Raw genomic sequence first — 13,511 nt, 5'->3', positions numbered from 1 at the left:
AATAACTTTTTGCTTGCTTTCTTCAATGCATTATTGCTCTGAAATGAAGTGACAATTCAATTGCTATATTTAGTGTATTATTGCTCTGAAATGAAAAGACAATTCAATTTGTATATTCAGTGTATTATTGCTCCTCACCTTTTCTATATATTTACTTCACAATGCTTTATACTTCAATATACTCAGCTTTCCACACAATATCTATTCTTGTAGCATCAAATAAATTCTCTATAATGTCATCTGAATCAAGTTATAATAGTTTCATTTCATCTTCAAATTCTTCTAGTTCCGATGATGTCAATTTTATTCCACCAGATCATATAGCAGAAGAACAAAACAATGACTACATGCGGCGTTTTGGAAGACGTAGACGTGCAAATCGTATGATGGACCAAATGATGGAGCCCTTCATTTTGGCTAATCCAACTGAAGTATATGCAATGGTAACTCAAGTTCCTAGGGCACCTAGGCAACAAGTTGATCGAAATCGTGTGGATGCACACACTCGCTTATGGAACGACTACTTTGCCGACAATGCCCTCTACCCCCACGATTATTTCGCCGCCGATTTCGCATGCAAAAACATGTTTTCCTTCGTATAGTAGACGTGCTGATTAATAAGAACACGTTCTTCCAACAAAGGCCAGATGCCACAGGGAGACTTGGTGCATCAGCATTGCTAAAGTGCACTGCGGCTATAAGGTTGTTAGCATATGCCACATCAGCAGATTCAGTGGACGATTATCTTAAAATAAGTGGCTCTCTTGCTAGAGATTCACTACAACATTTTGTTGATGGTGTGGTTGCCGAGTTTGGTGACGAATACTTAAGAAGACCTAATGAAACAGATTTAACGAGATTGTTATATGCAGGTGAGGAAAGAGGATTTCCGGGAATGATGGGTTCTATTGATTGCATGCATTGGCGATGGAAAAATTGTCCACTACAATTTAAAGGACTCTATTCGGGAAGAGCTGGTAAGCCAACTTTAGTTCTCGAAGCTATTGCGTCATATGATTTGTGGATCTGGCATGCTTTCTTTGGAACACCAGGTAGGTGCAATGATATAAATGTTCTTGATAGATCTCCAATATTTAACGATGTATTTGAAGGTCGTGCACCTCAGTAAACTATGTTATCAACGGCACCAGTACGACATGGGTTATTACCTAACAGATGGTATATATCCTCAATGGGCCGCGTTTATTCCCACAATATCTCTTCCATTGAATGAGAAGGAAAGCCTTTTTGCCCAAAAGCAAGAGAGCAAACGAAAGGATGTGGAGCGTGCATTTGGAGTATTACAAGCTCGTTTTGCAATAATTCGTCAACCAGCATTAGCTCGTGATAAATATATGCTAGGAAAAATAATGTTTGCTTGCATTATAATACATAACATGATAACTGAAGATGAACGAGATTCGTACTCCCTTCGTTTTGATCCACATGATTATGACCAAGATTTTCGCCCATCCTCAAGCCGACGACAAAACGCCGATGAACCTTTTATATATCATAATAGTGATAATCGCATCGGAAATTTGCAGACATTCATGAACAATAGGGATCGCGTCCGTGATCAAGCTATGCATAGACGACTCAAATTGGATCTCGTAGAAAATATTTGGCTTAAATTCGGGCTAAACAACGAGCAAACTAGTTAAGGTGTTGTGTTATTTATATTTTTTAAATATGGTGTATCAATCTTTATTTAAGAAAAGTCGGTAATGTCTAGTAAACATCTATGTATTAATGTTTGATTAAATGAAATAATTTTCTTGTACTTAATTTTTCATTCATATAATTTGAAGAAGATTTTTAAATAATTTTGATTAACATAAATAATTAGTTATGATACAAATAAAAAAATTATAAAATATTATAATTACTCCAAAATGATAAATATGGTGAAGAATTGAGATGAATCAAATTAATAAGGAGAGAGAAAATATAATGGGGTATGGTAAATAGTAGGAGAGAGAATTTGATGACCACAAAAATTGGTCTAACCATTGGGAGTAAGAAAATAGAGGTTTTTGAGTAGATTGGGTATGAGTGATGTGGAGGAGAGAGAAATTAATATAGTATTTGATAAACCCTTTGAAGAGTCTAACCATTGAACATACTCTAAGAGTATATCCAATGGTTGGTCCTCTGACAGTTTATGAGGAGAGAGAATGCTAAAAAAACAATAAACAATTAAGAGAGAGAAAAAAAGGGAGGAGAGAGGGCGTTGCCCAGTTCACAAATATGAACGGTTTACCAAAGGAAAAAATCTGAAAAGCATCAATTGGGTGTGACAAGTGGCAAAGTATAAATGGTTCATGGGGATTGTGTATTTGATCTAAAGGTTGATAATTGATTGTGATGAATGGTTGAGATTGTGAGCCAATTTGTTCATGCTTTTTTTGACCCTTTTTACAATAACGGTCATATTTAATAATTAAAAATTAAATTTAAAAAAAAAACTTTACCAACAGCTCTATTTTTCTATTCTCTATAAATAGAGCCTAATATTGAGGTATTTCCATATATTTTTCATACACCTCTTTTTCATTAAACACTTATTTAAGATATGAATCCAAAAAATGGGAGGAAAAAAAACCAACAAAAATCCAAAAACACTCCACAACCCCAAATTAATCCAAATTTGCAATCTTTTTGTAATTCTCAAATTGATCTCAATAATTATGTTGAACCCAGTTCACAAAACTTTCCACAATATCCAAATTATCGGAATGCAAAATATGAGTTCTGCTACTCAGTATTCCCAACTATATCCGTCACAAAATATAAGTTTCTCTAATCCTAGTTCTTTCTCCCAATTGCCTCCTTCCAACAAAATTTTTGTTATCCAAATCATATTTTCTGTAGATGAAACAATTTTTCCTACGTCCAACATTTTCAAAACATTCACAAGGTGGACGTTCTTCCGAACTTCAATAGTTCATATCATACCGTGCTCCATCTGTTGAAGGGAGACGACGCTAATGAAGAAGAAGAAAATGATGAAAATATGCTGAAGGTGGAGAAGTCACAAGTTGAAAAGGGACAAAGAAAATATTTGGTCTGAAGCTGAAGAAGAAGTTCTAGTAAAGTCTTGGCTTCAGGTGAGTAACTGACAAGTTTCAAAAACTAAACAAAATGGAGAGACCTTTGGGGTGAATTACAAATATGTATGAGAGGTTAGAGTATACAGAAACAAAATGTGGGCAGAAAGAGCTGAAGGGATGAGAGAAACTGATCTATTAAAAGAAAGGGAATTAGATCCTCTAAGAAGTCGTTGGAAACGAATAAATGCTAGTGTATCGAAATTTGTTGGTGCATTTGCTCAAGCAGAGTCAAGGAGAAAAAGTGGTGAATGCGATGATGATGTTATGAAGACAGCTTATGCTATTTACAAGAGTGACAACAAGCCTCACCATAGGGATTTTAATGACCGACATTGTTGGGAAATTCTTAAGAGTTGTGATGTATGGAAGCCTTATGGGGATATTGTTAACAAGTGCAAGAAGAAGGCAACAACTCAAGAAAGTGGTTCAAAGAGGTGGAGGATTAATGAAACAGGAAATTACTCCACTTCAACTGACCCAAATACACCAACTAGTGGTGATATAGGGTGTTCTGTCCAAACACCAAGCGATGGGTCCACAAAAAATAAGGGAAAGGGAAAAGTTGTGAACATGCCATCAGAAGCATTCCAACAATGGGTGGATAATATTGAGAAAATAAATTTATCAAAAAATTTAGAAACTGAAATGGAACTAACTAGGCTGAAGTATGAAAGAGAATCACAAATTGAGAGGTTGAAATTCGAAAGGGAAGCTCAAAATGAGAGGGTGTTGTTGGAAAATAGGAAAGTTTCTATGAAACAAAGGAAGATCAATTTGGAATTATTCAAAGTGCTTGCATCAAAGGACTACTTAACTGAAGAAGAGGAAAATTTAAAGAGTCATTTAGTGAAAGTTTTATTTCCATGAGATGTGATCTCATTTATTAATGTAATTTTAAATTCGTAGGTGTGTGTTATTTAGTTGTTGAATTATGAATTTAGTAGTGGTGTTTTTAATTGTTGTTCTAATATATGTAAACTCTATTAACGTATTTAGTAAAAGTTAATTTCAAATAAGAAGTCTTTTTAGTTGTTTTCTTCAGTGTATTATTGCTCTGATAAATACTGTGGTGAAATGACCATTCAATTGTTTTTTCAGTGTATTATTGCTCTGATAAATACTGTGGTGAAATGACCATTCAATTGCTTTCTTCAGTGCATTATTGCTCTGTGGTGAAATGACCATTCAATTGCTTTCTTCAGTGCATTATTGCTCTGATAAATACTGTAGTGAAATAACTTTTTACTTGCTTTCTTCAATGCATTATTGCTCTGAAATGAAGTGACAATTCAATTGCTATATTTAGTGTATTATTGCTCTGAAATGAAAAGACAATTCAATTTGTATATTCAGTGTATTATTGCTCCTCACCTTTTCTATATATTTACTTCACAATGCTTTATACTTCAATATACTCAGCTTTCCACACAATATCTATTCTTGTAGCATCAAATAAATTCTCTATAATGTCATCTGAATCAAGTTATAATAGTTTCATTTCATCTTCAAATTCTTCTAGTTCCGATGATGTCAATTTTATTCCACCAGATCATATAGCAGAAGAACAAAACAATGACTACATGCAGCGTTTTGGAAGACGTAGACGTGCAAATCGTATGATGGACCAAATGATGGAGCCCTTCATTTTGGCTAATCCAACTGAAGTATATGCAATGGTAACTCAAGTTCCTAGGGCACCTAGGCAACAAGTTGATCGAAATCGTGTGGATGCACACACTCGCTTATGGAACGACTACTTTGCCGACAATGCCCTCTACCCCCACGATTATTTCGCCGCCGATTTCGCATGCAAAAACATGTTTTCCTTCGTATAGTAGACGTGCTGATTAATAAGAACACGTTCTTCCAACAAAGGCCAGATGCCACAGGGAGACTTGGTGCATCAGCATTGCTAAAGTGCACTGCGGCTATAAGGTTGTTAGCATATGCCACATCAGCAGATTCAGTGGACGATTATCTTAAAATAAGTGGCTCTCTTGCTAGAGATTCACTACAACATTTTGTTGAGGGTGTGGTTGCCGAGTTTGGTGACGAATACTTAAGAAGACCTAATGAAACAGATTTAACGAGATTGTTATATGCAGGTGAGGAAAGAGGATTTCCGGGAATGATGGGTTCTATTGATTGCATGCATTGGCGATGGAAAAATTGTCCACTACAATTTAAAGGACTCTATTCGGGAAGAGCTGGTAAGCCAACTTTAGTTCTCGAAGCTATTGCGTCATATGATTTGTGGATCTGGCATGCTTTCTTTGGAACACCAGGTAGGTGCAATGATATAAATGTTCTTGATAGATCTCCAATATTTAACGATGTATTTGAAGGTCGTGCACCTCCAGTAAACTATGTTATCAACGGCCACCAGTACGACATGGGTTATTACCTAACAGATGGTATATATCCTCAATGGGCCGCGTTTATTCCCACAATATCTCTTCCATTGAATGAGAAGGAAAGCCTTTTTGCCCAAAAGCAAGAGAGCAAACGAAAGGATGTGGAGCGTGCATTTGGAGTATTACAAGCTCGTTTTGCAATAATTCGTCAACCAGCATTAGCTCGTGATAAATATATGCTAGGAAAAATAATGTTTGCTTGCATTATAATACATAACATGATAACTGAAGATGAACGAGATTCGTACTCCCTTCGTTTTGATCCACATGATTATGACCAAGATTTTCGCCCATCCTCAAGCCGACGACAAAACGCCGATGAACCTTTTATATATCATAATAGTGATAATCGCATCGGAAATTTGCAGACATTCATGAACAATAGGGATCGCGTCCGTGATCAAGCTATGCATAGACGACTCAAATTGGATCTCGTAGAAAATATTTGGCTTAAATTCGGGCTAAACAACGAGCAAACTAGTTAAGGTGTTGTGTTATTTATATTTTTTAAATATGGTGTATCAATCTTTATTTAAGAAAAGTCGGTAATGTCTAGTAAAACATCTATGTATTAATGTTTGATTAAATGAAATAATTTTCTTGTACTTAATTTTTCATTCATATAATTTGAAGAAGATTTTTAAATAATTTTGATTAACATAAATAATTAGTTATGATACAAATAAAAAAATTATAAATATTATAATTACTCCAAAATGATAAATATGGTGAAGAATTGAGATGAATCAAATTGATAAGGAGAGAGAAAATATAATGGGGTATGGTAAATAGTAGGAGAGAGAATTTGATGACCACAAAAATTGGTCTAACCATTGGGAGTAAGAAAATAGAGGTTTTTGAGTAGATTGGGTATGAGTGATGTGGAGGAGAGAGAAATTAATATAGTATTTGATAAACCCTTTGAAGAGTCTAACCATTGGATATACTCTAAGGGGCGCATTCTAAGCATAGAAAACTATATATATGTATGTACGTGTATGATGACATGGAAATTTTAGTCGTTACTAATTACTATCAATGGTGTACACAAACTCACTTCTCTGTCAAATTTCTTTCTCAATTGAAGAATAAAGTCGAAGTCCAACGAAATTATTCTATATTGCATATGATTTTTGACATTTAAGATGGTGTCAAAATTATCAAAATTGGAAATTTTAAGGCTGAATACTCTCAATTAGGGTTTTATAATGGAAATTTAAGGCTCACAACTGAAAGTAGGGTTTGTAATTAAGAACTTTATGTTTGATTTGTAACTCAATGAGGCAAAAACATATACTAATTAATGTTGATATTTTGTCACACATAGAAGATGTAGCTGGTGGTTGGAATTTAGGGGTGGCAATGATGCGAGTCGAGTTTGAGCTAGCTCGACTCGGCTCGTTATCATTTCGAGTCGAGTTTGAGTTGACTCGAGCTCACTCAAGTTGAGTTTTGATCGAGTTTTTTCCGAGCTTTGACCAAGTCGAGCATTAACTGAGTCGAGCTTTGACCGAGTAGATTTTGAGTAGCTTGCAATTATCTCATGTTAAAAAACAACAATAAGGTAGAAAAATGTTGAATTAGGTATTTTGCTATTGATAAATGGATATTCGAGCTTCTCACAAGTTTTTGAGTCGAGTATTAAGTTGCTCAACTCGACTGACCAACATCTCGAGTCGAGCTCGAGTTCGATTAGAGGTCACTCGAGTCAAGATCGAGTTCGATTAGAGCTCGCTCAAGTCGAGCTTTCACCGAGTATTGATCGAGTCGATCTCGAGTAGCTCGCGAGTTGTCTCGACTCATTGCCACCCCTAGGTTGGATGATGATTTATAAAGTAATTAAGTGGTCATGGGTTCGAGGTCTCTTCCAAAACTTCTATACATTTTAATTTGTGAGTAGCAAAAGAAAGTTCTAAATAAATAATACAGTATTTTCACCGAGTACCCCTGAGTTTTACGAAAATTCACAGGGTACCCTTGTGTTTTCAACAATTCACCTGGTGCCCCTGAGGTTTTGAAAAATACATGACTTGCCCCTACCGTTGAGTTTTCGTTACAAACTTTATTCACCATTTACCCCTCTGGTTTGTGAGAATTTAGGATTCGATAATTGCCAATATTTCCACTGGTATTTCATTTATCTCTCCATCACCACCCACTGAATTCCTCTGCAGTTTCCTGTTTTTTTTTTCAAACCCCGCTAAAATCTCAACCACACCATTACACTTCATCCACTGTAAGCCTCAACACATGAAATTTGATGAACTTATCAAGCTTTTCTTCATCGTCTTTAAACCTCTTGACACCTAAAATGACAAAAAAAGGGCTTCTTTCCCAATCAACTTCTTCCCCCTCCAAAGGGGGCTTCTTGGTCTGTTATCGTGGATGTATCTCCCTAAAACTAATGAAAACTCATTTCTGGGTTTGGATGAATTTAATGGGCTAAAAAGCAATGGGGTTGATAGTTGATTAATGGACAATTTTTTTTACAGTGATGAAGAATTGGAGAGATGAAAAATGGAGCGATCTGCTTTGAAAGTGTTCGAATCAACATTAATGGTGCAGTCAGCAGTGCGTTGTTGATAAAATGGGGGTTGGCCAACAATGGTGGTCTAGTTGGTGACGGCAAATCAAAAGGCGGTGGAGAAGACGGGAGGAGAAGGAGATGGTGGAGGGGTGGGGGTCGTTCACAGGGGGAGGGAGGGGTGGCAGGGAGTTTTGCGCAGGGGTCGGTGGAGGGGTGGTGGGGTAGTTGCTCGCAGGTGGTAGTTGCTAGGGAGGGGGTGAGAGGGAGGGAGATTATTTAGTGTTTATTTAGAGTTAATTGCAATTTAATTAATGTGAATTAGATTAATTAGGAGTTATTTGACTTAATTAGGTTAATTTGGGTTCAATCACTAACGAAGTTTGACAACGTTAGTAATAAAGGGTATTTCGAGTATTTTTCAAAACCTCAAGGGCACCAGGTAAATTGTTGTGTGAATAATATACTACGTACTATGTCAATGCTTGAGAGGGAGGTGATACGTGATAGACTATATTTTTTGTCCACGCATTTTGATAATATAATATATAATTATATAATCACAGGGTCATGGGTGCCTTAGCCTAATATCAAATTCGCACCACTAAATGCAGAAAAGCAGTACAAAAAGAGGGGCGAAGGGGCTAGAGCTTTAATATATAGGTTGCTTAGTAAGTGCTCAACATCACATGCCGGGATTTAATGGAAATATCAATATGAATTTGGTAGGTTGGTATGTGATTTACCTCTTTTGCAACATTTCTTAGTTCTGATAGGACTATGTCATTTTTCAGCTGCATAGAAGTGTATTATATATACAACCATGCGTCATCAAAATAAATAATGGATCGTAAATCCTTTTTTTATATATAAAAGGTGAAATGCTTTGACCAAATTAAGAAATTATCATATAAAACTATAGCATATAAAACTAGTACAAGTAATATCCATCTATATAAAATGCAAAAGGTTGACAGAATCTCTTGCCACCTTCCTCCGCCTTATTACATCAAGGAAATGGATATTTCACATGATTCTAGAAAATTTTGGTTGAACGACTTGACTGTTCTACCTACTTGTCATGTTTCATATACTAGCTGAAATTTATATATACTTTTATTTGGCCAATTATCTTATTAAGAACTTACGTTGAGGGTCCTAATTTGGTTAATCAGTTCCTTAACTAAATTCAACTTGTTTTGATTGAGGTTGCGTTATACCTAACAAGATTTTACGGCTCCTCTCACCATTTCGGAATTTCGAAAATATCTATCAATCGTATTTCTAGATATAATACTTCTTATATTTAAAATACTTACATGCAATACATTATTTCTTAAATTTAGAATAATTGTTTTTGATATTATTGATGAGTTTTATCATGAATTGATGATCAACCAGAGAGAAAGAAGAAAGAGTTTAGAGAGAGAAATTTAATTATCATATGAATCAATCAGTTATTACAAGAGAGGGAGCTTAATATTATATACATCAACTAGCTAAAATTAACTTCTAACAAATATAACAAACTAATTTTATACACATTATATATAAATTAGTTGCATAATCTCAACAGTCCCTCTCAAGATGGACTTGGTTGAGGTTGAGTAACCAAGCCAATCTTGATAGAAAGGGAAAGAGTGGTGATCTTGCTGACAAAGGTTTAATCATTATGTCTGCAAGCTGTAATGAAGATTAAACATGACTGGGAGAAATGAACTTCCAATCCACATGTTCTCTGATGTAATGACAATCTAGCTTTATATGCTTTGTTCGTTCTTGAAACACAGTGTTCTCTGCAATATACTTAGCTAGATTGTTGTCATAAAACAAAGTGATAGGAGTGGAGACATGAACTAATAGATCTTGTAATAAACCTTCAATCCATACTACTTCACTAGTTGTTTGACTCATGGACCTATATTCTTCTTCAGTCGAGCTTTTAGAAACAACGTTTTGCTTCTTGGTTTTCCAAGATATCAATGAATCTCCAAGAAAAATACAATAACCTGTAAGTGATCTCCCTGATATGCACAGGTTCTCCAGTCTGTATCACTTTTAAGAGAAGAGAAGTATTTGAGCATAGAGCAAACCATGATTAAGAGTTCCCTTAAGATACAATAACCTGTAAGTGATCTCCCTGATATGTCTGGTTTTGTCATATTAAGATCCAATAGCTTCCCAACAATATTCTTCTAACATCTCATGATCAGATAGAACAACCCTCAACAGTGCTTAATTTAAGACCTTTAGGCAAAGGAAATGGAGCAATTGTGCAATATTCCATCTTAGTAGAAGTAAGCAAATCTAAATTGTATTTTCTTTGATTGAGTAAAATACCAGTTCAAGATCTAGTTACCTCTATTTCGAGGAAATATTTAAGATTTCCAAGTTCCTTGATAGTAAATGCCTTGTGTAAAGCTTATTTAACTTCCGTAATAATTAGTTGAAGATTACTGCCAGTAACAAGCAAATCATCCACATAAGCAACTATCACTGTGAAATCATCTCCATCTTTTCTTGTGAGCATAGAGTAGTCTTATTTTGATTGAAAAAATCCAGGACTAATAAAAAATTAAATCTGCTGAGCTCAATATTCCATTGTCTACTAGCTTGTCTAAGTCCATATAATGAACGTTTTAATTTAAATACTTGGCCTGGTAAGGCTTTGGAGTATACCAGGAGGAGGAAGCATGTACTATTTTTCATCAACATAGCCATATAAAAAAGCATTGTTGATGTCAAGTTGTTGAAGATGCTTGTTCATCGCAGCAACAAGGGATATAATAACCCTTACTATTGTAAATATGGCAACATGTCTAAAGGTATGTTTAAAGTATTTCCCATGAATTTGCTTGTTACCTCAAGCAACTAGACGAGCTTTACATCTTTCAACCGAGCCATCATGTTTAAACTTAACGTTATAAACCCACTTACATCCTATAGCAGTTTTCTCAGAAGGGAGAGAAGTGAAATCCCAAGTTTGATCAGTCTCGAGAGCTGTGAGTTCTTTTCCATGGCCTCAATCCATCGAGGATCTTCCTTATCCTAATACAAGAAGGTTCAACAGTTGCAAGCATGTTTGATCAACTGTGAAGAGAAGAAGAATCTAAATGAGCCAAAGATGGTTCAGTTGAGACATTATAGGACAAAGAACTTGAAGACTGATCATGAGAAGTGGATGAAGGAGCAAGAAGATTGATTATTAAATCTTAAAATTTATCAAGAAGTTTAGTGGATCTAGTGGAATGTCTAGTTGCTATGAGTGGAACTGAATTATTATCAGAATGATCAGGTGATACGAAAGGAGAATTATGATCAAAATGATCATTAGTTGAGGCTGCAGGAGATAAAATAGGAGGAGAAGAAGTAGAGTGATTCAAAGGTGGTATGTTTTGAGAAGAAGATCGAAGAATCAGAATTAGATATTGATGAGGAAAGTCCATCAAAAGGAACATCTAATATTGTAAGAGGAGTGTGAGAAGATGAAGAAGGTGTAGGTATAGAAGTAGGAATAAAAGAAGGTCGAAAAGGAAAATCATTTTCCATGGAAATAACATCTCTGCTCAATATAATCTTGTGAGAACCCAAATCAAAAAGCTTATAACCCTTATGAGCATAAGGATAATCAAGTAAAATATACCTTTTAGCTCTCGGTGCAAAATTGTTAGAGGTTTTAATTGCTGGGTAGCACAAACAACCTATAGTTCTTAAATGCTCATAAGAAGCAGATTTTTGCATCAAAATCTCATAAGAGTCTTCCACTTAGGGACAAAACTAGGTAGAATTATCAAATAAGTAGCAACTAGCAAACAATCTCCTCAAAACTTGGTTGGTAAATGAGCATGAAACTAAATAGCTTGAGCAGTCTCTAATAAGTGTATATGTTTGCGTGCAACCCTGCCATTCTGTTGAGGATTTTCAGAGATACTTCTTTAATGAACAATTCCTTTTTCAACAAATAAGGAATGACAAGAAGCTTGTATAATCTCTGTGCCATTATCACTCCTAATGGTCTTAACTAGTCTGCCAAACTGAGTGTTCACATAAGCAAGAAAACCAGAAATAATCCCTGATACTTGAGTCTTAGAATGAAGAAGACGAGTACATATTACTCTTGTACGATCATTAAGTATGGTCAAGAAATAAGTAGCTCGACTCAAACAAGGAGTTTTGTAGTGTCCCCATAGATCAATATGCAACATGTCAAAAGATTAGAAGACAAGTAGAAAGGCAACTTATGATGCTTAGTAAAAATGCAAGATTCACAACTAATATTATCCATTTTATTGCCATCACATGGTATAGGTAAATGTTTGAATAATGTATGCACAGAAGGATGACCTAATCTACTATGAACAACATGTAGAGAAGCTTTGCATACACTAGTATTTACAAGAGAAACATTAAGAATAGTAGGAACAGATGAAATAGAACAAAGTGAAGCAAACTTGGACACAAAATAAAATTTGTAGAGTAATCACATCTCAGACCAGCTCCTTGAACTTGTTTAGTGAGAAGGTCTTGAAAGAAACATTTATCTTGATCAAATTGAGCAGTTAATTTGTTTTGATCAAGTAATCTTCCAACACATAATAAGTTCCGTGTAAAATCAGGAATGTATAAAACATTACTCAAAGTGATTTTGGGAGTTAAATAAACTGTGTCAGCATGTTTAACAATTTTTTGAGAACCATTAGTCAACCCTACTTTAGTTGGATGTTTGAGTAAGTGAATTGGTGCAAATAAAAGAATATTAGATGCCATATGATCAGTAGCTCTTGTGTCTATAATTCAGGAACTAGAATCAAAAGTGTTTAAAAAAGAATCAACATGAGATACTGAAGTTATACCTGCAAAAATGAGTGTTATATATAATTTTGAGTAGTATCTCTAAATTGATGAGGAGTTATGTTGCATCGTTCTGATAAACTACTTGAACATATTGTTGTTAACAACAATATCCACAGAAGTATCGGCAGATGAAGAAGAATTAGCACCAGATGTACTACCAGGGCCGTCCTAAACAATTTGGGGGCCCTGTGCTAATTTTAAAATTAGGCCCTAATTTCCTTATAGATTTATACATATTGTGAAAAAATAAAAACTTATTATCACAATAACTCCAATAATCAAACAATTTTAGGAAATAAACAGATGAATATATAAAATTATGATATGTGCATGTTACATAAAAGTATGGGGAAAAAATATATGTTTATAAGGAAGAGATATGAACTATATGAAATAAGGATATTGGAAGGACAAATACATTTTCTTTTCTTCTTTTATGTAGAATTATGATTTATACATGTTACATAAAAGAAAACACATATGCTTATAAGGAAGAGAGATGACTTATATGAAATTAGTATATTGGAAAGAAGAAGGTAATAACGCAACCACAAAACCCAAATGAATTTTTAAAAGTAATGATGAAAAAAAAAACTTTGTGAATTT

At 34.8% G+C, this 13,511-nt stretch overlaps 4 protein-coding genes across 4 annotated transcripts; all 4 read left to right on the top strand.

Annotated features, from left to right (window-relative positions):
• Positions 1-102: 102 nt before the first annotated feature.
• On the top strand, positions 103-1,129 carry LOC125492376 (uncharacterized). Its single transcript, XM_048634778.2, has one exon. The coding sequence runs from the start codon at positions 512-514 to the stop codon at positions 1,127-1,129; it is 618 nt and encodes a 205-aa protein (XP_048490735.2). The 5' UTR covers positions 103-511.
• Positions 1,130-1,153: 24 nt separating this feature from the next.
• LOC130592212 (uncharacterized) lies at positions 1,154-1,722 on the top strand. Its single transcript, XM_057396402.1, has one exon. It carries the CDS (start codon positions 1,158-1,160, stop codon positions 1,662-1,664), a length of 507 nt encoding a protein of 168 aa, XP_057252385.1. The 5' UTR covers positions 1,154-1,157; the 3' UTR covers positions 1,665-1,722.
• A 1,484-nt stretch (positions 1,723-3,206) lies between these two features.
• LOC125492378 (glutathione S-transferase T2-like) lies at positions 3,207-3,980 on the top strand. The gene has a single exon (XM_048634781.2). It carries the CDS (start codon positions 3,207-3,209, stop codon positions 3,978-3,980), a length of 774 nt encoding a protein of 257 aa, XP_048490738.2.
• A 307-nt stretch (positions 3,981-4,287) lies between these two features.
• LOC104889758 (protein ALP1-like) lies at positions 4,288-6,132 on the top strand. Its single transcript, XM_010675057.3, has one exon. It carries the CDS (start codon positions 4,858-4,860, stop codon positions 6,010-6,012), a length of 1,155 nt encoding a protein of 384 aa, XP_010673359.3. The 5' UTR covers positions 4,288-4,857; the 3' UTR covers positions 6,013-6,132.
• Positions 6,133-13,511: the final 7,379 nt, after the last annotated feature.

The sequence above is a fragment of the Beta vulgaris genome, chromosome 1 (assembly GCF_026745355.1).
Source record: "Beta vulgaris subsp. vulgaris cultivar EL10 chromosome 1, EL10.2, whole genome shotgun sequence".
NCBI lineage: Eukaryota > Viridiplantae > Streptophyta > Magnoliopsida > Caryophyllales > Amaranthaceae > Beta > Beta vulgaris.
The sequence above is the reverse complement of the archived record's forward strand: the minus strand, read 5'-3'. Positions and strand labels throughout refer to the sequence as shown.